The 24,909-nt window shown below is 51.3% G+C and overlaps 2 protein-coding genes across 7 annotated transcripts in view; one reads left to right on the forward strand and one right to left on the reverse strand.

Annotated features, from left to right (window-relative positions):
* Positions 1–2,446, forward strand: part of LOC126082675 (protein CutA homolog) — a 24,254-nt gene extending 21,808 nt beyond the window's left edge. For 3 of the 4 annotated variants that reach the window (XR_007518607.1, XR_007518608.1, XR_007518609.1), the window contains one exon: positions 2,361–2,446. The gene's annotated coding sequence lies outside the window, so the exon portion shown is untranslated. The remainder of the gene's footprint in view (positions 1–2,360) is intronic. The other variant, XR_007518610.1, reaches the window with a different exon arrangement.
* PHF19 (PHD finger protein 19) lies at positions 13–22,546 on the reverse strand. 3 transcript variants are annotated; one of them, XM_049895439.1, is made up of 15 exons: positions 22,231–22,545; positions 19,406–19,606; positions 18,821–18,902; positions 14,319–14,414; positions 13,812–13,912; positions 12,907–13,055; positions 10,869–10,964; positions 10,127–10,195; positions 9,816–9,936; positions 8,281–8,348; positions 6,656–6,817; positions 5,959–6,046; positions 5,112–5,197; positions 3,949–4,041; positions 13–2,609 (listed from the first exon to the last, which is right to left on the reverse strand). In XM_049895439.1, exons 2-15 carry the CDS (start codon positions 19,589–19,591, stop codon positions 2,267–2,269), a joined length of 1,740 nt encoding a protein of 579 aa, XP_049751396.1. In that variant the 5' UTR covers positions 19,592–19,606; positions 22,231–22,545; the 3' UTR covers positions 13–2,266. The 3 variants fall into 3 exon arrangements, with proteins under 3 accessions (XP_049751396.1, XP_049751397.1, XP_049751398.1); XM_049895440.1 differs by lacking the exons at positions 18,821–18,902; positions 19,406–19,606; positions 22,231–22,545 and having other exon boundaries at positions 12,907–13,051; positions 14,319–14,409; XM_049895441.1 differs by lacking the exons at positions 13–2,609; positions 3,949–4,041; positions 5,112–5,197; ... (4 more) ...; positions 10,127–10,195; positions 10,869–10,964 and having other exon boundaries at positions 12,941–13,051; positions 22,231–22,546.
* Positions 22,547–24,909: the final 2,363 nt, after the last annotated feature.

Here is a 24,909-nt window from a genome sequence, read left to right on the forward strand (position 1 = left end):
TTGTACATCAGACACATTAATTATAACTTTAATATAACAAATGTTATTAAAAGCAGCAACTCAAACCATAAATCTCTTAGAAGGTGCACAGGGTTATTTTAAGATCAGTTGGCAGTAATGCAGCTCTTAAATCTCATATGAATGAAATGCTGAGGTGGGGAGTCAGAGTGACCTTGCTAGGCCTTGTGCCGACTTCCCAAGTAGGGAAGACACCCCTTTCTTCAAGCCCAGAGTCTGGAGCCTAAGTAGGGAAGGTGCAGATGCACTGTAACAGACCTTGCTTGTCCTGTGCTTTCTCAGAAGCCTGGAAAGCAGGCCTGGGAACTTGCTGTGCTCTCTGAAGCCACACAGAAAGCCACAGATTGGATCCCAGGTCCCACACCCCTGCTGGGCTTGAGTGGCAGCAGCCCTGGGGCTGAGAAGGGGGAGAACTGTGTTCAACCCCAGCTCATCCCTGCCTAGGCCATGCCAGAGAAGCAGAGGGAGGTGCTAGGCTGTGCACAGGAGACGAGGTCCCATTTGAAAGGCACTGAAGGAGCTGAGGTTTGAGGCAGAGGGCATCTGAACTAGCTCAGGGACCCCCTAAGGTAGGGAGTGGGTCAGGCCTAGTAACGGAAAAACCACCTCCTCAAGCCTGCTGCCACTGCTGTCATCACTCCTCCCACTGCTCCATCCACCTCCGCCTTCCAGCTGGCAGCCTATAAGCCCCAGCCAGGCTAGAAGCCACAGGAGCAGTTGGCAGGCTGGTCCCTATCTGGTGCCCCCCCACCCCCCACCAACCACCCCATTCAAGGCACTTTACATTTTCCAATCAAGTGAGTCAGTTTCTAACATCTCTGGAAGCAGCAAAAGTGAGGGGTCCCTCTCTCCCTTCCCATTTTTGGTTTTCCTCCACATGGGACCAAGTTTGTCAGTTCTAAGAATTCTGTTTATATTCTCACAGACGAAGCTTCCCTTTGCGGGGACTGAATGATACAGGCCCTTTAAAAATTCCAACCTATCCCACCCAAAAGTGATTGTCAATTTTAGGATGGGGCAGGGGTCATGGAAGAGGGTACGAGAACCCTGTGCTTATCTGTGAGGCCGCAGCTGGTTCGTGGGCGGAAAGGTGGGGCCAGGAACCGGGCTTTCACATTTAGTTGCAGCACATCGCCCTTGGAAGGCCAAGGGAAAGCCAAGGGCAGGGGCCAGACGGGCCCTGGAGGGGTTGTGTAGCTGTCAGTGATGTGCACACACCTGGAGGGTGGGGCCTGAATGTGTGTGCCTGGATGTAGGGTGTCCGGTTATGTGGAGATACGTGCCTGGAGGATGAGAGCACATGTGGATTTAAGCTTGTGTGAGTGCATGTGTATTTGGCTGTGTGTGCGGTGGGGTCTGGAAAGGCAACAGGAAAACAGCCTGTTTGGCTGCTTGGCATGACATGACTTCCTTTCCTGCCTCCCCCTCCCTCCCCGCCTGTTGCTCAGGTTTTCAAGGATGGCTTCATTTCGGCAACTAGGCTAGGCCCAGCTCCATGGCAACTAAGAGGGGTGGGGTCAGGATAGGGAAAACTGTGACCTAAGAAGCTGACACCTGTAGCTTTCACTTTCAGCTATAATCATTGGGCCCTGGTGCTGGTGCCTTCTGAGGCAGAGACCCAGCCTCTTCACTTGTCAGATCCTTAGCATCCCAGGGTCTCTGCCACACAGGCTTTCACAGGGCAGAAGGGGAGGGCAAGAAAGTGGGAGAGAAAAGTTGAGCGGCATCCTCTACCCCCTTCACCCATTCTCATAATGTGGCCCTGGGGAGGACTGGCTGCCCCATGGGTCAGCTGTGAAAGGCATCCAGTGGAGGGACAGATGTGTACATAGAGGGTGTGTAAACACATAGTACATACCCAATGGGGGTGAGAGTCAGGTGAAGGGACAGAGAGGTTCAGGCCTCAGGAAACAGGGTCACAGAGCTGGGGGGTGGGGAAGATTCAGAGGTACAGATACAGGAATTTGAGGGGTTGGAGTTGGGATGTGGTGACACTGAGAAATAGCCAGTGGGACCTTAGAGAGGCAGAGGGGTAAGGAGCCTGAAAAGGCCCAAGAGCAGAACGAACACAGCAGAGGTGGCGAAGGCCTGTGCCTGGGCAGGGCCTCTAGCAGGCAGGCTGGCCGGACCTTTAGCCAGACCCCTGCAGCTCAGTTCTGCTTCCCTTCCCACCCCAGCCTGGAGAGAAATGGGGAGGCTGTGGCTTCCACTATCCCTCCTTTGGTTTCCTGGGCTCCCTGACAGCTGGTCAGTAAGGGGTAGTCCCTTCCCACTCCACCAAGTACTGAACCTTGCCCTCTGGCGTGACCCTCCGAGCCAACACCTGGTACTTCTCCCCACAGGCCAACCGCCCAGCTGCGCCGAAGTAGTTGGTGATGGATGATTTGAGGTGGGACAAGGACGAGTCATCTTCACTGATGCTTTCAAATGTGTGGCTGTCAATGCCTTCGTCTGGCCGCTCAGGGCCCGACGCCCCCTCTGCACTGCTGTCTGAGGGGCAGCGCCCACCCAGTTCAGCTGCCCGCCGCTTTGCCTGCAGTGGCATGTATACTTTGGCTGTCAGCTTCCTCTTGCGGCTGCCCACCGTCCGTCTATGTCAAGAGAGGGGAGAGTAAGATAGTGGGAATGAGATGGGATAATCATAACTCTAAATTGCTCTCCCTGAGCACTATCCTAGGTACCAGGCACTACATCAGACCCTGGGCATGAATTATCTCACTATATCCTCACCATAGGCCTGGGAGGAGGGAAACAGGATGGACAGGAGAAATAACCAGCTGGGGAGTGGGAGAACCAGGGTTCAAACAAAGGTGTGCTCAACTATAAAGCACATGCTCTTTGTATTCAGGACCTCAGCACTGCACAAGTCCAGGGGCCTCACTCTTTGTGTCCCCTGAAGCTGTGCAATGCAGCAGCCCTGGTTACACTGCCTTGTCCCTCAGCTGGACTTCATTTGTAGCAAAAGGAGTGAAATAAGGGTGGGGGAGGGCAGTTGGGGACTAAAATACCTCGTACCCCAGAGTCTGGATTGGAGAGAGAGACATGTATGCACACACACAGGACAGAGGCGGGATAGAGAAGTGGACACAGAAGAGGTGCACATTCACAGATACTTAGATGCTGAACCCGAAGAGCTAGTGAGAACCAAAGAAACACAAATGAGAATATAAAGAGGCAACAGCAGAGACACCTAGTCAGAGATGATTTGAAACAGAGAAGGTCTCCAAGACACACCTCTATAGGCATCACAATTTTAATTCTACTTTTGCAAGGGCCTCAAGTATCCTAAGTTACAGCTAAAGGAGACTCCAAGTCCGTAAGAAATCCTGTGTGTGCTTTCAGCATCCACCCTCCCTATGCTGCTGAGGACCAACTGCCAAACATGTGCCCTCAGCTAGGTCCCCAGGGATTTCTGTCCCCCCCCCCCCATGCTATCTCTGCAGGGTGCCATCTACCCCTCCATCAAGCCTCCAAATAAATGGCTCCCTTAGAGACCCTGAAAGACACCAGCTTCAGACAGCCAAGAACCAAGGTTAAGGAATCCTGCAGTCACAGAGGCACAGACATGCAAAATCATGACATACAGGCCAAGAGCCCCAGAATGAAGAACCTCTGGTCAAACAACCCTGGAAATGGAATTGCCCCACAGGAAGTGTCACACAACCTATTGCAGCATCCGAAAGGGATGAAACCACAGCACCCAGAATGCTCATATTCAGCCCCCATCCAAGCCCCAGCGATAAGAACCAGAGGCTCCCAGAGCCAGGCTCACACAATCAGAGCCAGGGTCCCAGAAGGCCAGGACCTCCAGCCCAAAACTCAGATGTACAAATGAACCACACTGTTGCAGAAGTTGGAGGGGCAGGGGCTGGGGTGGGGGGGGGAAATGATTGAACTTGCACAATAAGGACAGGCTCCCCGGAAGCTCACCTAGAGTCATAGGAGAGGCTGGTGGAGGCAGAGCCAGAGGTGCTGGCAGCATCCGTGGAGTCCACATCTGAGAAGGTCTGGCCTGAGCTGGCGCTGAGAAGGAAGTCGAGGGTGAGCTTGACGTTCACCAGGCCCAGCAACGTCCTACCACTTGATTCTCAGGGCCCTTTGGGACTTCTCCAGCCATCTGTCCACCCCTCTGACATGTGTCCTTCATCCCAGGGGAGGCCTATCTCCCTACTACTGAAATCCTTCCCACCATCACACCTGCAGTTGCCTCTTCCCTGCCTGTCCATTTTCTATGCATCCAGCCTTCAAAGTCCAAGGATTCAAGAAAGCCTTCCCTGAACATTGGTGACATTAAAGATTTTAATAAGCATAATCCCAGGCTCTTGTGCAACACTTTACAGATCAAAAATGCTTTCATTTGCAGTATCTTGAGCCTCATAACCATGTGAAAACAGAAGAGGTTCAGAGGGCTTCACGGTCACACAGCTGGTACCTGGTAAGCAGGGCTGGAGCCCAGGTCTGACTCCATAGCCCTTGCTCTTTGCTCCATGCTTACGGGAAAGCACAGGATGACATTTAATTTGGGGAATAACATGGCAGATCCAGCCCTTCCCCTTGGGTGTTCACAGTGCACAGGGGAGATGATGTCATTACATTATCACGGTAAAATGTGGTAAGCACAGGGTGTTGGGGAATACACAAGAATGCATCCTATAATAGTCTGAGGAGAGTTATCGAAGGCTTCCTGGAGGAAGCAGGGTCTTGAGTTTTCAGATGGAGAGGCAGGGCAAAGGTGTTCCAGGCAGAGGAAAGAGCAAGAGCAAAAATGGAGAGACATCAAAATTGCATGGACTGTGGGGGTAACCACAGCAATTTCAGCAAAAGGGAGAGGCAGGAAAAAGGAATCAAAGAGGAACAGAGGGCCACCGTACTGGGGAGCTGTCCCACAGGAGCCCTGGGGACACTTTAGCCAGAGGGCATTGATGCTGAAAGCTGTCACGTAGGACCCTTCAAGGCAGCCCCATGCAATAAGGACCATTTTCATTGGGGATTCCCAGAATCTTCCTTCACTCTTGGGGAATGGAGGTGGCCTCCCCACTTGGTCCCATCTCAGTCTCCAGAAGACACCTCTCCTCAGGGTCCCTCACTGTTACCTTTTTAAACTCTGAATTTCGTCCAGTGTGAAGTCAAATATGCTGGCCAGGTGGTGGTTGGTGCTCCAGGCAGAGGTGAAGTCGCTCTGTGGACAGAGGGAGGAGAGGGGGAGGATCAGGCAGAGAGCATTAAACCCACCTTCCACAAGCTCGCCTTCTCCCCAGCTGAAGGCCACACAGCCTGCCTGCTGGTCCAGCCAGGGCTTCCGAGGGCTGGACTCTCCACAGGACAAGGAGGCTTTTCACTTCCTCCTTATTCCAAGTCTTGACCAGGGAGTCAAGTCATCCTGGTTAGTCCTGGCTGTCTCTAGTTAACTGTATGACCTTTACCTTTCTAGACTTGTTTCCTCAACCACAAAATGGGACAATAACCCCTATCCTGCTTTACTGTTAGAGGTGGCAGGAAACACAGTAAAGTTAAATGGTGGTAAAGTGCTAGGGAGATGTGAGGCATTGTTTTTATTGCCTGGGGGGATGGGTTCAACAAAGATGGAAGTTAATGAAGAGTGTTCTGGGGCTCTGGGTTCTAGGCTGGGCTAGGCTACTACTGCTTTGATGTGTGACCTCAGGAAGTCACTGCCTCTCCCTGGCCCTTAGTTTCCACACCTGGACAGTAGGATCAAAGATAGTACCTGCCCTTGCCCACCCCTTTGGGTTCTTGGGAGAACTTGGGAAGGTACAGGAGTGCCTGGCTTTCCCTTATTTTGCTGTACTAGGAGCTGGTTTCTCCTTTAAGGGACGTGGATGAATCCCCTGGGGCTGGAGGACTTAGTTCTAGGCACAGGAATCCCTAATAAGTGCTGATCCTGCTGGGTGAAGGTGGAGAGTAAGAAAACAAGAAACTAACACTGGGAATAGCATCTTCCAGCAAAAACTTTGATCTTTTTCTTCTATAAACTCGCCTTTTCTGCTGCTGGAATTCATGAGGCAACAAACTGTGGAGACAGAAAAGGGAGAAGGTGGCCCAGTCACAGCCTGCTGGTGGGGGGATGGAGGAGCCTAGGGAGCGGCAGGGCTGGGGTCGCAGCCATGGGGGTGGGGTTGGGCTCTGACAACACTAGCTCCTTCACAAGGAGACTGGGGCGGGGGGTCCTCTGGGGCAGCAGGTGTGGGAAGGTGTGGAGGAAGGCATGGTGGTCAGAAAGGCGAAGAAGGTGCCCCCCAGGCACATATGTCCAGATGCCCTGCCCCCCACACCCACGATGAGGGGGCTCAGCTCAGCCAGAAAAGCTAGGGACCCCTTACACACTCTGATTTTCCCTTATCTCTGATCCCTCTAGCCTAGCAAGGCTGGACCCCACAATCTGGCTTTCCTTCTGAGGGAGACAAAGGGACTGTGGTAGGAGGAGTCTGGGAACAAGTCACTACCTGGCCCTCTCAGGATACCTCCAGCTGGGACTAGCTGGGCATAGACCCTCCTTGCTTACTTAGACGCCACCATACTCTGGGCCTACCACACAGCCCATCCACTAGGGCTGGGAGCTAGGAGCAGAGAAACTGAGTTCAGCTAAGGCCCTTGCTCCTGGGTTCCCTGGAGCACTGACCCTGACTTGCTCTTTCCTCTCTTTCTCAGCTCAGAGGAGGCGCCATTCTCACTGGGCACCAGCCCCTTGTCAGGCAGCAATTTCCCTGGTGGGTTGGGAGGAACACGGATGCGCAGACGGAAGATGCACTTCTTCTTCTTGATCTCCTTGCCGCAGAGGAACCTGGGGGGTGGGCAGGGGAAGGAGAAAGCTCTGGAGTCTTGGTCTATCTTCCTGGTGAGCGGGGTCAAGCATTAAACCACCCTCTCTGGCTTCCTGGACCCAGAGCTAAAATCCAAAGTGGCCTCCAGAGACTCTCATTCCTCAAAGCCAACGGGATCAGGAGTTTCAGATGGTGGCTGAGAATGTGGCCGGCAGCTCCTGCCTGTCCTTCCTCCAGCAGGTGTGTGGTTCTTGTTGCTCCTCTCCCACCTCCTACTGGAAGGCCTCCTCCAGCTCACAGTGGAACTCCTAAGGTCGAGACACTGGATTCTACACCAATCTGGTCTCTGGTCTCCCCAAGCAGACTGAAAGCACTTCAGGCACTTTATTCAGCCTTTCAATACTGGCTGAGCTACCAAGTAGGGCTGGTGAGGTGACCCAGACACAGTCCTACCCTCAGGGGACTCACAATCCACTGGGAAGCTAGTTGGCCTGATGTACTCAAGAGTAAGGCTGTGTCTGGGCCCCAAACCATGGGAAAGTAGAAGGCAGAATGGTTAATTACACATAGAGATGTCTAAAAAGATTTCACAGAAGCCAGGACCTTGTCTTATTCCCCACTGTGTCCTCAGTACCTAGCACAGAGCCTGATATAGAACAGCAATTCCATAAATATTTGTTGATGCAATGAATGAATAAAAGGAACTGAAGAGCATCCTAGGCAGAGACAACAGCATGATCAAAAGCACTAAGACGGGAAAGCAAGGAATTCAGTATGGGTGGCACCCAGGACAAACAAAGCAATGGGGCAATGGCAGAAGAGGTGGGCAGGATCTAATCATAAAGGGCCTCAAATGCCAGGCTCAGGAGGGTGGCAGTTCCCTGTGGTGCTAGCAATAGAGGTGGTCAGCTGAGTCTTCTGAGAAGAACTCAGAAGAGACAGGCCAGGAGATGAGTGAGGAGGCTACAGCCCACCTAGGGATGATGAATCAATTCCTCAGTGCCCAGCCCAGAACCAAGATGGCTAGAGAAGGAGAGATCCCCAGAGATCGGGGGTACAGCCTCTTATGGAACTGAACCCAGTATCACAATGTGCCAGGCTGCTGAGAAGGTCAAGGGAAGCTTTGTAAAGGAGGTGGAATGCTCCCTGGATTTTGAAGGATGGGAAACAAAAAAAAAAACCCAAACCCATTGCCATCAAGTCCATTCCGACTCATAGCGACCCTATAGGACAGAACTGCCCCATAGTTTCCAAGGAGCGCCTGGTGGATTCGAACTGCCAACCTTTTGGTTTGCAGCCATAGCACTTAGCCATAAGCCACCAGGGTCTCCAATGGAAAGGATTTATATAAACAAAGAGAAAGAGGGGGGAACTCCAGGGAGGGAGCACAGCTTGAGCAAAGGCTTTGAGATAAGAAGAACCTTTAGACTGAAATTCCACCTACTGGGGGGCCCGTGGCGCTCCCTCCCTTCCCTGCACGCACCGGCTTTTGTAACTGTTCAGAGCGTTGAGGAGATGAGGTCCTCGATCCGTCACAGGGGTGCTGGTCAGCTAAGAGGGAGCAGGCCAGCAGGACAGAGTCAGACCCAGGCACGTGGTGTCTGAAGCGGCCCCAGCCCCGTCCCCTCCCTCCCTTCAATTCCTGATGCTTCTGAGTCCTGCAGGTGAGGACTGCTGACCTATACTATGACCTTGGACAAGTCTTTTCACCTCCCTGAACTTGTTTCTCCATCTGCAAATGGGAAGAATAACTCCTGTCCTGAATATATCAGGAACTTTAAAAATATCCATACCTTCGAGCCAGTACCACTACTCCATGGAATCTACCATACAGATATAATACAAAACGTGAACAAAGCTTTACATACAAAGATGTTCACGACAGCATTGTTTCTAATGGTGGACAAATGAGAACAAAACTGGTGGGGAAGCCCACCAGTAAGGAAACAAACTGGTGGGAAGCAATGCGGCCATAAAACAAAATGTTTATGAAGACTCTAATAATATCAAAAAGTATTTATAATGCAAACTGAAAGCAAAGATGATTTAAAATTATACATACAGTATAATCTAGACCATATAAAAAGGAAAAATATGCACAGAAGAGAGGCTGGAAGGAAATGTATCTATACATTAACGGTAGTTGTTCCTACGTGGTGGAATAGGAATGATTTTTTTCTTTTGGAATACTCCCTTATGCTTTTTGGTGCTTTAAAATTTTTCTACCAGAAACATGAATCATTTTTTATAAATTATAAAAAATGTTATTAAAAAAGTACTAAGTCTATCTCTTGTGAATTTTTTTTCTTATAAATTCAATGCTGTAAATCGCAGTCATTATTATACGAAAACCCTTTGCAAAGTATAAGGGTTACTTTTTTGTTTAGTACTGTCTCATTCAAATAAGTAGAGAGGATGCCCACTCTGGATGTGGTGGAGAGGATTCTAAGGGTGTCATTAGGAAGAGGGGACACAGCCCCACCTTGGAAGCAGCTGGGGAGGCCCTGCCTCCAGCTCCTGCTGAGCTCCGAAGCTGTGCCTGATGACAGGCAAGTAACTTTCCATCTCTGACCCTCAAAGCGTCTGGTTTATTACTTCACTCTATGGATTATTACTTCACTCTATGGATCCGCAGCATCCAGGCCCCTGGTGACCCACATCTGCTATTCAGAGTAGGACCAGTAGGGGGTGGGCCCACCTCAGTTTCCATCCTAGCCAGGTAATCAGGAGTAGGTCACACAAACATCTCAGCAGAGCCCTGTTCCAGCCAGACTCGGTCCAAGGCCTACCCTGTCCACTGCCAAAACCTGGGTTCAAGAAGCCCCTTGCAGGGCACAGGTTCATAGGCCCGGACTCAAAGATGCAGCAGCTCAAAGAGAAGGGCTACCTGGTTCGGGGTCTCTGTCCCCAGAGACCTAGATCCTAGTCATGCACTGTGTGACCTTGGGCAACACTCTGCCCCTATGGACTTCAGTCATCTCACCTGCGCCACTCCAATGCCCCACAGCCCCCGCATACCTTGCCAAGCTGCAGAAGCTCCCAGTGGTGGTTGACAAAGGCCAGAATCTCCTCAAAGTCAAAGTACTTTTTCTTGCTCTGCACCCCCAGGTTGTAGAGGGCCAGGTGAACCACGTCCACCCTGGGCAAGAGGGCAAGGTGATGAGTGGGGTGAGGCGGCAGCCTAACAGCCAGGGCTGGAGCCTCCTGGGTCCCAGCTGAAGAGCAGGGCAAGGCTGGGACCAGATGGCTGGAATGGAATTATTCCCAGAGGGAAGGGAGGAACTGGGAGGGGGGCAGGGGTGGGCCTTGGCCAAGCCCCACCCTCTCACCATCTCAGGGGCAGCCTCTCGATGTACTCTGGGCCTTGGTTGCACACGGAGCAGAAGAACAGGTAGAACCTGTGGGTGTGTGGAGTGGGGGCCTGTGGTGGGACGGGCTCTGACAGCCCTCTCACCCCTCATCCCCCACCTGTCTTCCATAGTCAGCATTCTCACCCCTGGGGCTGGTGGCCCTGCAGGGGGACAGGGAGCAGGGCAAGGATGGAGCAAGGCAGGGATGAAGGAATACTCCCCTGTCTCCAACCCCCTCCTGAAAAATCATCGCCTGGAGTGTGGCTGAGTTCAGAGAAAGTGAGATGAGCCAGGCTGGCCTACAGGTCACCCTCTTCCCCTTTCAGACACACACACCCATACAATCACAAAACGGGACACCAACCAAATGTCACGCATACCAAATGTCACACATAATGTCAGATTGGCTTAGCCCCACTGGTTCCTACAACCCTGGGCAGGGATGGGGCAGGGCCTGTGTCACCGCTCCCCCCCCGCCCCCCGCAAAAAGACACTTGGAGAGACTGGGGCTTAGGGAGGGCAGGGATTTGTCAAAGGTCCCCCACAAGTCAATGGCAAGTGGGGATGTGGTCTAGCTTGTTCCTCTACTGCTTCCTCACCCAGCCCAGGCATGTGCACAGTAACACAGACACCCATCTGGCAAGCAATGTGAATAAGCTGCCACCCCCCACTAGAACCTCCCTCCAAGACTGAGTTCACCCAGATTAGTGCCAGTACCTACCGGTCTCCAAACATCATGGGCTCATTAAGGCACTGGGTGCAGGCCTCATGGAACCACTGTCTGCACCGGTAACACTGCAGCATCCGCAGATACCATCTAGAGAGACAGGGGCCCACGTGAGCCTGCCCAAGCACTCCCAGTCTGGCCTGAGCCTCAGTGACCTCTCCCAACATAAACCTGTCCTCCACTGAGGGAAAAGGAAAAGAACTCACATTTACCGGGCACTCAGGCTATGCCAGGGGAGGTACTGGGAACAGGGAATGTGCTAGCTTATTTGATCTCAGTATTTGGTAAAAGACGGGCCAAACCCAAACTCATAGTGACCCTATAGGACAGAGCAGAACTGCCCCATAGGATTTCCGGGGAACAGCTGGTGGATTCCAACTGCCGACCTTTGGGTAAGTAGCTGAGCTCTTAACCGCTGTGCCACCAGGGCTCCAAAAGATGAGCCACTGCCCCCATTTTACAGATGAGTCAGCATTTAAATGACATGCTACAAAGTCACTCAGAAAATAAGGAGTGGTTGATGATTAAAATCCTGGGCTCCCTAACTTCAAAGCCCATGCTCTTCCTCACCATGCCACATTGGAGCCCCCATCTCTGAACTGCATTACTTCTCAAACACGACTGACAGGGAAAGGTTTGCTCAGGAGATTTAAGGGAGAATAATGGCTCCTGTAAACTCCACGGGGGTAGGAACCATGTCTGGTTTTTCTTACCTGGTACTATGCCTACCCTATAGTGGCCATTCAACAACAACTTATTGAATATTCATAAAGAAGAAAAGGCAATTCCTTAATAATCAATACTTTGTTCACACCTTGACAGGTGTGCTCCGCTTGACACCTGCATCGGAATCACCTGGGCTGGGGGGGGGCTAGGTTAAAATGCAGACTCCATGACCCAACCTACACCTGCTCTTTTTGGATGAGCCCCTGAGAGATGCATTTTAACAACCATCTTTAATCTGCCCTTTAAGCTTTGAGAACCACTGCCTTATTGCTCTAAAGGTTTCCACATTTTCCCATCTGTTATTCCCTAGGCCTCCCGGCCCCTCCCCCACAGGCTCCTCGGCCTGAGTAATTACTCTTTGAGAGACTTGGTTTGCCCAGCTAGAGCTGGGCTGTAACACAGCCTCCAGACTCCTAGTTCTCATCAACATGGCTTGGGGCTGAGATTCAGGACTGAGGGTTCTGATGCCTGGGGGTCCTGAGAGCAGAGATCCCATCTCTTACCTCTGTGGTTCCTCCCACAATGGCTGGTGCAGAGGTCAGCCAGCCCAAGGGAGCAGGCTTAATTGCCTATGGCTTATCTATCTCCATGAGATCAAAGACTCTTTCCCCCTAGCCAGAGCCAGAATCCCCTTCACATCATCCCCAAGGGATGACCCCCAGGCTCCTGCTTGCACATCTCCAGGGAAAAGGATCTTAGTATCTCACCAGATAGCCTGTTTCACTGGCTCTGACAGTGCAAATGTTTATCTTCATACATTAGTGTCACCACTACCACCACCAGCAAGAGCTCACACCTATTAAGTGCTTACCATGTGGCAGGCACTGTGAGACTTTACACGAATTATCTAATTTCATGCTCAAAACCACCATATGACCAGGAAAGTATGAGAACTGACACTCAGGGAAATTAACTAGTTCACGGTTGGACAGCTGGCATGGGTCAGGGCCAGGATTGGACATCTTGGAAGGAATGGGACACTCAGACCCAGGCCCTTAAGCATACTTCAGTACTTGCTCCTTTCTCACCGGGGCCCCAAGTAAACATCTCTGCCCCCTACCCCCCAGCGCTGACCGGCGGGAGCTCGGCCCACTTGGGCCCAGCCTCGAGGTCCTTCCCTCTCTGGTCCCACCCCCGCTGCCGCGCCCCTGTCCTTGGCGTCCTGGCTCGGACCCGCCCCTTGAGCCCCGCCCCGCAGACTGGCTCTCTGCGAATAGCCCCCTCCCCGCCCCCGCAGGCTGACGCTCCCTGGGGCTCTGCCCCGCCTCCCAGGGGGCCCGCCGCTGCGCCCTGGCCCTCTCCTTACTCTCCAGGCCCGCCGCAGTAGCAGTAGCATTGCTGTTGGTTAGTGCGGTGCGGAGAGTCCCACTCGAGCTCCTCCGGCTGGTAAGACAGCACCATCTTCACGGCCTGCAGCGTCCTGGCGATGGCGCCCTTCTTCAGCGCGCCGCCTTTCTGGGGGAGATGAGGGCTCGAGTCACCTGTGGGGTTCTCGTTGGGCCACAGGTGTCAGCACGTGCTGAGCAGGGTTTGGAGGGCCCCACTGATATTCCCATATAGCTGAGAAATGCAAGGAGCTTTTGCTCCACGATCCCAAACCCATCATCTTATCCCAAAAGGATCTCCATTAATAATGGTATTAAGAGTAATAAGCACAAAAAAGGCAACGATCACTTTCATTATGTAGTGGATGTGGGCACTTACATGGATTTTCTCTTTTAATAATACAGCACCATTTACTGGAGAAGTCTCTGGGTGGTGCACATGGTTAACGCCCTTAGCTGTTAACTAAAAGGCTGGACCTTGGTGTTAATCAGAAGTGCCTTGGATTCTAGGCCTGGTGATTGACCTCCAAAAAAGCAGCCACTGGATACCCTAAGAAGCGCAGTTCTACTCTGACACACGTGGGGTCACCACGAGTTGGAATCAACAGAAAGGTAACTGGTTACCATTTACTGGAGGCCTCCTACTCCTGACACCACACCCATATCCATTTTACGATTGAGGAAACTGAGGCTCAGGGAGACTCAGGAGGCTAAGTAACCTGGCACATACAGCTGGTACATGACAGAGGCCTCCAAAGCCCAGGTGTGACCCTTCTGCTTGGAGCTCAGCCTCTGTGATGGAGAGTCAGGCTTAGCCCAGGGAGTCTCTGGGCTTCCTGCTTGGCGGAGAGGGGAGAGCAGGGACTGGGACAGATGGAGTGCTCACCCGCACAGCCAGTGCGAAGATACAGCGTCTGCAGAACCAGGGTGTGAGCAGGGGCTGGTCGGCACTGCCTGCTACAGGGATATGGCACTGCTGGTGGTAACCTAGGGCAAGAGTGGGGGTGGTGGTGAGTGTCCACAAGGAAGCAGTGGCCCAAGGTCATTCAGCCCAAAGGCGCCAGGGCTGGGAGAGCTACAAATGCTAGAAACTCTGTGCCTTCCAGCCGCTGAGGAAATGGCTGGCGATGCCCACCAAGGTGGCCAAGCTGGCATCCTTGCAGGGAATTAAAAAAAAAAAAAAAACCCTTCTTACTTTCCAGAGGCCCCCACTCTCCTTATCAAGGGTCACTTCCCTGGGCCCTTACTCCCAGAGATTGGATCCCTGTCACCCTGGAGCTTCAACAGAAATTCGAAACCAACTGAAGCCGCAGCAGCCTGGAGCAGTACCCATGAGGGACCAGCGCAGGCCCACAGGTCAAGGCCTTCTCAGTGCCCTGCTCATCCCACTCACCCAGGCCACATTTGCCACAAATGAGGATCTCATTCAATGGCCCCGATGTCTTCCCCAGGCAGATGTTGCACTTGGGCTCCTCGCCTGGAACACCAGCTGAAAGAGAGAGGCCCTCTACGGTCAGGTCTGGCTCACAGGTATTAAGAATTTTAATTTCACATTCCAGGTGCTGATCGTCTCTGCCATGTGCCGGCCTAGCACTGGGCCCTACCTGCCGCCTCGTCAAATCTCTCCAACCACACAGGTTTGTCCATTATCATTACCCCATTATACCAAAAAAACCCAAACCTACTGCCGTTGAGTCGATTCCGACTCACAGCGACCCTATGGGACAAAGCAGAACTACCCGATAGTTTCCAAGGAGCGCCTGGCAGATGTGAACTGCCGACCTCTTGGTTAGCAGCCGTAGCACTTAACCACTATGCCACCAGGGTTTCCTACCCCATTATAATGACTGGGAAATTGAGGCTCAGAGAGGTTAAGTCCCTTCCAGCTAGTAAGTAGGTGTCATGGATTGAATTATGTCCCCCCAAAAATGTGTGCATTAACTTGGTTAGGCTGTGCTTCCTAGTACTGAGTGGTTGTCCTCCATTTTGTGATTGTAATTTTATGTTAAAAGGATTAGGGTGGGATTGTACCACCACCCTCACTCAGGTCACCTCCCTGATCCAAGGTAAAGGGAGTTTCCCTGGGCTGTGGCCTGTCCCACCTTTTATCTCTCAAGAGATAAAAGGAAAGGGAAGCAAGCAGAGCGTTGGGGACCTCATACCACCAAGAATGCAGCACCGGGAACAGAGTGCGTCCTTTGGACATGGGGTTCCTGCACCTGAGAAACTCCCCGACCAGGGGAAGACTGAGGACAGGGAAGGACCTTCCTCCAGAGCCAACAGAGAGAGAAGGCCTTCCCCTGGAGATGACACCCTGAATTTGGACTTGTAACCCACTAGATTATGAAAAAATAAATTTCTCTTTGTTATGGCAGCACTAGATGACTAAGACAGTAGGTGAGGTGGGATTCAAACCCATGGCTGTTTGACATCAAATCCTTTGTTCAAAAAGACATGCTGTCTCTCCTGCCTAACTTAACTTTTTTTGTTATTATTTTTTTTAATGTGTACTGTTTTTTACATTTATTATATGAAAGTTAAAGCTTATATAATAGTAGACAGAATGTTATGATGCTCCATGATCTCATCAACAATTATGAACTCATGGCCAATCTTGTTCCAACTATATTCCCACCCACTCTCCCACTCCTATATTATTTTGAATCAAGCCCTAGACACCATTTTTCCATAGAAAATGGAAAACTGATAAATTTTTCAGTACGTATCTCTGCAAGATCAGGAGTCTCTTTTTTAAAAACATAATTACAGCACTTTTTTCACACCTAAGAAGTTCAACAATAATTTTTTTACTATTAATTTTTTAATAATTTTCTTCTTTTTTGGTCATTGGAAATATAGACAGCAAAACATACACCAATTCAATAAATTCTACATGTATAAGTCAGTGACATTGATTACATTCAAGTTATGTAAACATTCTCTCTCCTTTTCTGAATTGTTCCTCCCCCATTAACATAAATTCATTGCCCCCTAAGCTTCCTATCTAACCTTTCCAGTTGCTGTTGTCAATTTGATCCCATATAAATAGTTCTTTAAAAGAGCACAGTGCTTATGGCAGACATTACCTACTAATTAAGCTATTTTTTGGTTTGAAGAACACTTCAGGGGTATTTTTTGGCTTAAGGTTTAAAGATTATCTCAGGGCAATAGTTTTGGGGGTTCAGCCAGACTCAATGGCTCCAGAAAGTCTAGATTCCATGAGAATTTGAAATTTCATTAACAATGATTTCTTAATATCATCAAAAAATTCAGTTTGTGTCCACATTTCCAATTATCTCTTAAATGTCGTAATAATTTTAATGGTTTGTTCTTTGGACTCAAGAGCAACATAAAATCCACACATGGTGATTGAATTTTTTATAAATCGCATTTAACCCACAGGTTAAAAGTGATGTAACCCCTCTGAGCCTCAGTTTCTCTCTCCATCTTTTTTTTTTTTTTTTGCTATTTTTTTTGTGGAAGAATATGTTTTTGTGTGTGAAACTTTGCATGGATAAATTGGGTAAAATTTGACATGTGTTCCTGCCTAATTTCCCCTAGCAGACTAAGTTTTTTTAAGGGCAGAAATGGTATTTCTTCATTTCTGTGTCCCCAGGGCCTAATATAGTCTGTGGCACATACAAGCGCTCAAAATATGTTTGTTGACTAAATGGCTAGGCAGGGACCGTATCTTATTCCTGAATATGCCCCCAGGAAGGCGGTGCCCACAGAGGGTTCAATATGTCCTCATTGGCTTAATGAAGTGATGGATCAGTTACTACGGAGAGCCCAGCCTCACACCCTCATCTCTAGAGATGCCAGAGAGGCCACCGTCCTGCCCATAATGAGCAGTCATCTGGATGAGCAGATGAGCCGTTCTCCAGGTGAGCACCATAGCACTTCCACGGTGCCTGACACACAGTGGACCTTCTGTACAGGTTCTGCTATGGCAAACTTTGTTTTTCAGCTGGTTCCTTATGCTTTCAGTAAGAGAGTAACTCAGGAGAGCTGATACACCCTTATTGCTTTGGATCTTTATATAATAAATTTGGGGTGAGAGAGGCTTGGGGAAGAATCCTGCACTGGCCACAGCCTTTCTGGAGAAAGGGGCTATTTGGAAGCTCTACTCACTGGCTGGGTTCAGCAGCCTTCACTTGGCAGGCTTAATGGAATCCACCCCTTAGGACAACAAATTGTTTACAAAGTACCTTACTGCAACTTCCACCTTTTGGGAACACCATCACTACTAGTGGTAATAACTGCACTGGGCTAAGTGGTTTATATGGATTATCTCATTTAATCCTCACAGCCACTGTGAGGCCAGTATTTCATTACCCCCTTTTTTCAGATGAAGAAACTGAGACTCAGACAGGTTGTCAGTTGGCCAAAGACATGCAGGTAGTAAGTGGCAGAGCCAGAATTTGGTCCAAGGTCTAGCTGACCCTAAAACCTGCCTCTTCCCTACATAAAACCAAAACCCAGTGCCATCAAGTCAATTCCTACTCATAGCGACCCTATAGGACAGAGTAGAACTGCCCCATAGAGTTTCCAAGGAGCGCCTCGCGGATTTGAACTGCCGACCCTTTTGGTTAGCAGCTGTAGCACTTAACCACTACACCACCAGGGTTTCCCTTCCCTCCATACTACCATGTAAATGGTGAACAGGTTTCTTCTCTCATGCCAACTCTGATTGGTTGTTGTTGTTGTTAGGTGCTGTGGAGTCGATTTTGACTCCTATCAACCCCATGTGACAGAGTAGAACTGCTATAATCTTTATAGGAGCAGATTGCCAGGTCTCTCTCTTGCAGAGCTGCTGGGTGGGTTCGAACTGCCAACTTTCAGTTTAGCAGCTGAGCTCTTGATTGATTGATAGTGGCTGCTTAAAGCTGTGTTGAAAATATGAGTGTTGTGACTGATTAGTGATGTCTGTCATGTGCATGGAAAGGGAGAATGGTGGCAAGAATGCCTCCAATCCACCATCTTTGTAAGAGAATGTTAGTTCCCTGAGGGCAAGATGGTATCTGATTCCATTCTGTATTCCCCACAGGGCTCTGAACACAGGTTAATTTGTTGAAGAAATAGGAGCCCTGGTGGCGCAGTGATTGAGAGCTCAGCTGCTAACCTAAAGGTCTGCAGTGTGAATCTACTAGCTGCTCCTTGGAAACCCTATGGGGCAGTTCTACTCTGAGTTCAACTCACAGGGTCACTATGAGTCGGAATCAACTCAACAGCAATGGGTTTTGGGGTGAGGAATGGTCTGTATATAACTGAATGAAGACTGTCAAAAATCCTGGCATCAAAGCTGCAGATCTCAACCCAACTTCCTTTTAACCCGGAAATCTGGTTCAGCTTTACCCCAGGCATGTTCATCTTCACGCTGCCTGTTCCATCTCTACTTTCTTGGTCTTTCTTGGTCTCTCCCCCATCCCCAAACCCCTGCCCCATCGACTGCCTCCAGCAGTCTTCTTCACATGTTGCTAGAGGACACTGGGCTCATGTCTACAGGTGACAATTCTGACTGCCTGGGCCCCTCCCCATTCCTGGCCTCTGACTGACCCAGAGCTTTGTGCAGTAGGAGATCAAGTGCAGCAAGGAAATGAACACAGGCCTGAGACCCAGTCCCAGCTCTCTCAGCATCTCCCCAAGCCACTTACCCCATCTGCCCTGCCTCCTGCATGAGGTTATGAGCACTCAAGGGGATGACAGATGCAGTAAGTGCCTTTCTACATAAATGCACAACTGATAATATGATCATCATCTCAGGTGGGCTTGAGGGTCCACAGAAAAGGCCAGGTGCCAAGAGTACAAAATGAAAAGAGAAGGGAAAAAAATGGAGGTGGGGAGGAGAGAGGACCCAAGGAGGGCATGGATACCCAGAATCTTAGGAACACTCACCATGCTGTATGTCCTTCCAAAGGACCCAGTATTTGGAATTATCTTCGAAAGTCACAAGGCAGCTTTGCTTAGAACTGCTGACCTGGGGTACAAAGAGGGAAGATCAGCGTGAGAAAGCAGCTAGGGAAAAGCCAAACTGGAACAAGGACTTCCCCAGAGGGCAGAAGGCTTAGACCCAGTCCTTGTATTCCAGAAAGTAGAGCTAGGCTAGAAGGAGGAAGGTGGCAGTGCCTACATGGAGTGTGCTCCCAGTCTCTGGAAATGTACAATCAGGGACAACTTGGTAGGAATGCTAAGGACAGAACAGGCCAGATGGTCATCAGCACTGCTCTCCAACCTGATTAAGTATTTAGGCTCTCAGAGTACTTTTTTAAAGAACTGATTCGCTAATGTGGCACTAAAGATAAAAAAAAAAAAAAAAAAAGATGGTGCCCCTAAAACCAGGCCTGGCTCTTTCCACTCTTCAGCTTCTGGGTATGACAGAGGAGAAGGGCGTTTCCCCAATCACTGGTCTGAGGGGCTGGGTCAGGGGATGAGAAGAAAGATGCTCAGCCTGGGAACAAGGGCCAGGGAGGAAAGGTTTACCCTCTTGATCTTCCCAAGGTAATATAGTCCATCTGTCCATCGGCACAGCACATACTGGCCCTCCGTCAGTTTGGACATCAGGTCTTTGAAGTTGTTCCTGATCTTTGCCAGGGCCCCCTTGTTGGGGAGGTGGCTGGTGGCACCATAGGAGTCCCGAGTTCCTGCGTCCAGAGCTCGATTCTCCATTGGCTTCCACTGACACTGGGAGAGAAAGAGAACAGGATTTTGACTCTTTGTATCCTGTTCCAGAAGGCCCATCAGGGCAAGCAAGGAAGGGAAGCTAACATGTATGCAACTTGTGCTATGTGCCAGACACATTTATTATCTCACTGAATCCTCACGACAATACTGCAAAGTAGACTTCATCATCCCCATTTTACAGTTGGGGTAACACGTTTGCAAGGGGAAGTGGCTAGTGGTCAAAAGCAGAGCCATAGTTCATAATCAGGTGAGCTGACTCTAAGTAAGTGTTGCTCTCTTCCCACCCATACAATACCTGTTGCCATTGAGTCGATTCTTACTTATAGTGACCCTATAGGACAGAGTAGAACTGCCCCATAGGGTTTCCAAGGAGCAGCTGGTGGGTTCGAACCACCAACCTTTTGGTTAGCAGCCAAGTGCTTTAACCACTGGGCCACTAGGGTTCCTTGTACCCATACATGCTGCCTCCTAAAAGGTAACAAATTTCTCAACCAACACAGAGCAAAGGCTCCCTGTCCAGGGGGCCTGAGCTACAGTCCCTGGTTGAGGAGTCTGAGGATTTATCCTTTAAGCAAACACACTTCCTGCCCCGTTCTCTGGATGGTTGGCTTCTAGCTGGGAAGATTTTATGCCTTTCATCCTACCCTGATTCTGAACACGGAAAACTCACCTAGAAAGGGAAACTCCTGCATGGCTTGTGAACTAGTATAGACTTGGCCATCTGTGTCTTTTGTAATTCCTCTTTCTGTTCTCAATTATGGGATGATTTAATGGAAACCAATTCTAGGACATTTAAAGCCCCTATGCTTTTACCCAAATGCAAATATGCTCCAAGCAGTTAAGTCATCCCCACGGCACCCTCTCCACGCCCGTCTCTTCTCTTACCATCCTACAAAATGTGCTGTTTTCCCGCACTGCTTTCTCTCTTCCTGCTAATGGTACTACCATGGTCCCCAGAACCTTGAGGCATCTCAGACTTCTCTAACCAATGAGTTGTGAGAGCAACCAATTTCACCTTTGCACCATGACTTCTGACATCAGTTCCCTCTTTTCCATCCCACTGAGCTGGTCTAAGTCCAGACCTCACCTTTGGCTGGGGCCACCCCATTCATCCAATAACTTTGCTGAGCCTTGTGCTCACCTATGCTAGGCGCCTGGGGAGGGGGATAGTACCAAGCATCTCGGGGCCTAGTGTATAACACGCCACTCCCTGCTTTCCTACCTCCCCACCAGCCTCTTCCAAAAGCCCACCAATTTCCACTGTCTTAAAGCTCCCTTCTGGAAAAACCTTCTGTGCCCCCTCCCCCTATGCCTTCTGAGCAAGGTCCAAATGCCTTTATCTGATGTTCAAAGCCCTCCCTAACAGCCCAGGCTCTCTGGGCTCACCTGGCTCCACGCCCCTCCACACACACTCCACTTCGGCCAAACACAGCCTTGCTCTGTTTCCTGCACTGAAGCCCTCCCCCTCTCTGCCATGGTGCTGGGCACCTGGTGTTATGATTATACGTCGACTGGGAAAGTCTTGTGTGTTTCCGTTTGAGTGTGTGTGTACTCGTGTGAGAACGCCTATGATGAGCCAGTGAGTATATGAAACTAATACGTGTGTGTACGATGAATGTGAGTGTGTGCATGTGAGTGTGTGCATGTGAGAGTGTGATGGTGGCTGAGGGGCCCTGGGGCAAGCGGGGTACTGTTAGGGGCTTGGGTCCCCAGACAGCGGCACAGTCACATCTGCTCCCCAACCCCCATTTTTCTTTTTCTGAGGGCACAGCACACAGGCAGTCGGTAAGGGATGCAGTCTGAACCCCTGCCCTCCCCTGCCACCTGGCTCCTCTGGCGCTGCGAGGTCCCCGCCCGCCGGGCCCAGGGCAGCGGCAGGTTCACAAACTGACACTTCCTCCCCGGCGGTGCCGCTGGGAGCCGGCCCGGCCGCCGCGCCCCCCGTGGCCAGGCGGGGGCCCCCGGGTGGCGGCCCCCACCCCGCCTCCATCCTCCCGAAGCGGGCCCCCGCGGGCTGTGATTGGCTGATTCAAACCCATCTGCAAAGAAATGCCTGTTTTGCGGGTTCCCGTCCGCGTCCAGTTCAAATCCGCGGCACTGGAGCGCGGGGCCGGGCGGGGGCAGGAAGCGAGGATGATTCATACGCCGGGGCCTCTCTAGGGGCGGCCGTTGGCTTTTTAAAAAGGGTGTTCGGAAGGAAAAAAAAGAAAAAAGAAAGGTTGTAGAAGTGCCCCCTTCGGATTCAAGTGCTCCTCTCCTCGGTCTCTCCGACACCAAGCCTCCCCCACCCCAATCCGGCCGCAGCCCGACTTCGGACGTGAGCAAAATCTTAATTGCCCCAGCCTGCCCCCCAAAACAGTAAAAGTAAAGATTTGGGGCAAGGGACCAGCGACCTGTCACTGTGCCCCCGTAGGCTCGGGGTCCCGGGGCTCCCGCCGCCCCGCGGGCACCGTTCACCTCCCATCCCCCAGGCGCACGGCTCGGCAGGACTCCAACCCCCGGGAGGCACTTGGACCCGCCAAAGCTCAAGGAGATTTCCAATACACAGGGATATGCGGAGAGAAAGAAGAGGGTGGCGGGGAGTCCCCCCAGCCCGGCCCAGCCGCCCGCAGCGCGGAACTTACCGCGAGGTTGCGTGTCCGCCGGTCCCACTTGGAGTCTGGCCACCAGGACCATCGGCGGCGGAGACGGCTGTACTCGGCCCCGCGGCTGCTTGGCCGAGTGTCCGCCCGTGGGGCCGGGGCCGGGGTCGGGGTCTCGGCGGGGGCGGGGCGCCGCGGGGGCGCCGCGGGGAGGACAGGGGGAGGAGAAGGAGGGAGGGGCCGGGGCACTCAGGAAGGGGCCCCCTGGGCGCGGGGCGCCATCTTTTTCGCGTTTTCCCGCGAATTATTGACGTCCCGCTTATGTAATTAGCCGGGGCAGCGCCGGCCTCGCCATTGGAGCCCGCGGCCCCCGGGCCCCGCAGCACCGCCCGCGCCCGCCCCCGCGCCGCGCCCGGGTCCCCGCCCGCCGAGGGCGCGCATCCTTGGCGGCCACCGCGCGCCGAGCACAGACACGCGGCGCGGACACACACAGACTGGCAGCCAGCGCCACGATACGGTTACACCACGGAGGCACAGTGCAAACACACACAGACACACGACCCCACGCACAGAGGCGGCTTATACACTTGTCGAGGAGACACACAGACAACTCTGCGTGCAGGGTCCAGACACAGAGCTGGCAAAGACCCTCAGCAAGGAGGTGCAGGCACTTGGCGCGGACACACACGACTCAGCACAGTCATGGACCCAGGACAACCCAAAAGGATTAACACACCCTGCACTTGTAGCATAGACACTCCACACAGATACAACACAAGCACAAACACAGGCTCACAACACACCACATGCACGACACAAACACAATAAAGGGACAATTGTTATACATATAAGCCATAGACATAGGTACACACAGAGACGTACAGTGTGCGCAGCACCTAAATTAGACAGACATAGCAGGCATAGAGCCACAACACAGTGACAGCACAGACACAAGAGAAGCAGAGCACACCAACAACCAACAGTGCACGGACACAATGCACAGAAACGACACAGAGATACAACTGCAGATACACACCTCATACACAAACACAACTTAAAAGTAAGTGGCCTACAAAAGACACAACATACACAGTCATAGGAATAGCAAGCAGATTCAGGCTATGGGCCTGCCTCCATTCAGATAAGGTCCCTGGGATAAAAGGTACACAGGTCCCCATCAAGACTTACTCTTCATGGGGTGGGGGAGGGTAAGGAGTGGAAAAAACTTGCCAACGACCTCTCTCACCTCTACCCATCCTCCCCCATCCTCAGCTCCCAGCCCCCACTTCACCTGCTATCATCACACTCTCCAGACACTCCCATGAGACTAGGGGAGTGCTTGCTTTTCCATGGGTGTGGCCAGTGGGCAGCATCCTCCCCCAGAGCCTTCCGTGTTCACTGTCAAGTTACCTACCCTTGATCCTCTCTGTCCTGGCCTTGAGATGTAGTCTCTCCAACCTGCAGCCCCCTCAGTCCCCTTCCTTAGTTTCCCAGCTGTGAGGTTCAGGAGCCCTCTCACCTCCTTCACAGCCTTCTACCCCTTGACCTTGCTGCTCCCTCGTCCCTTACTGGCATTCTGGGTCCTCCAGCTAAAGCAGAACTGTACAGTCCTGAGCACCTGCTTTCTCTCTGCCTAGGGCCCAAAAGAAAGCTGGGGAGCGGGAATGCCAGGCAGGCTCTCCCAGTTCAGAGAGCAAACCCCCAAGTCCCAAAGGGACCTGAAAGAATGTGCTGCTTGTCCACATTCTGCCAGGAGAACATGTGTCCCTACTTTGGCAAGACTGGTGACAGGAGGAGAGCATTCGCATTGGCTTCTGAGCTGGATTTGCTTTTAGGATACATTAGGCAGAGATTACAGAGGGACGGGCTTACCTCTGAGTCTCAGGCCAGGTTCGAATACCAGCTCCAGTGATTTCTGCTTGGGACCCTGAGCGTCAGTCTCAATTTCCTTATCTGAAATAGGGTTATTGGGAGGGTTAGAGTTAATATAGGCAAACCCTTTGTGCATAATGGGTACATAGCAAGTGATTATTATTATTTCTTGCCATCATTTCCTTCTGACTTTGTTAATAAATTATGTATTCATGGAGTACACCCTTATGTGGCAAGCCTAAAACTGGGAGCTGTAGGTCATACAGGTAAGTAGGAGACAAGGGGTCCAAATTCTCATGAGGGATTCAGGTGTTGGCACAAGCAGTGACAACACACATGTAAGAATAGGAGGAATTGGATTTGGAATGGATTTTGGACTAGGGGAGTCCTGGCTTCAAATCCAACTCTGCCTCTGAGCCAGTGTGAGTCTTGGGTGAGCTCATTCCTCTTAGGCCTGGTTTCCCCACCCATTCAAGGGAAGGAAATAATACAGCCTCACAGGGCTGTTGCATAGATAAAGGTTAAAATAGGATAATGAAGGTGCAGGTACTTTGTAAACTAAAAAGTGGTATGCAAAATGAGAGCTGTTAAAACATTACAGAAACAGGAAATTATTCATGCCACAAGAAAGGTATAGTGTCACCAGTAGATAGTTCAAAGGAGGGAACTCTTAACTTCAACCTGAAGGGAGAGCATAAGTTTCATGGAAAAGGTAGCATTTGAGAAGGATGTGAAAATAGGGAGGCACACATTTCAGGTGGAGGGAATGGTATGTGCATTGCTGGGGCCAAGCAAATTGTGTTTCGTGGGCTGGAGTTCAGATGTGTGGTGGGAAGCAGTAGAAGGTAA

The sequence above is a fragment of the Elephas maximus genome, chromosome 9, assembly GCF_024166365.1.
Source record: "Elephas maximus indicus isolate mEleMax1 chromosome 9, mEleMax1 primary haplotype, whole genome shotgun sequence".
Lineage (NCBI taxonomy): Eukaryota > Metazoa > Chordata > Mammalia > Proboscidea > Elephantidae > Elephas > Elephas maximus.

Excerpts from the sequence above, each read along its gene's own strand:
- PHF19 (XM_049895439.1), bottom strand. The coding sequence starts at position 19,591 with ATGGAGAATCGAGCTCTGGACGCAGGAACTCGGGACTCCTATGGTGCC. Across the intron at positions 18,903-19,405 it reads ACCTTGGGAAGATCAAGAGG|GTCAGCAGTTCTAAGCAAAG; the intron begins GTAAACCTTTCC and ends TTTGTACCCCAG. Across the intron at positions 6,818-8,280 it reads CTGAACAGTTACAAAAGCCG|GTTCCTCTGCGGCAAGGAGA; the intron begins GTGCGTGCAGGG and ends CCCACCCCCCAG.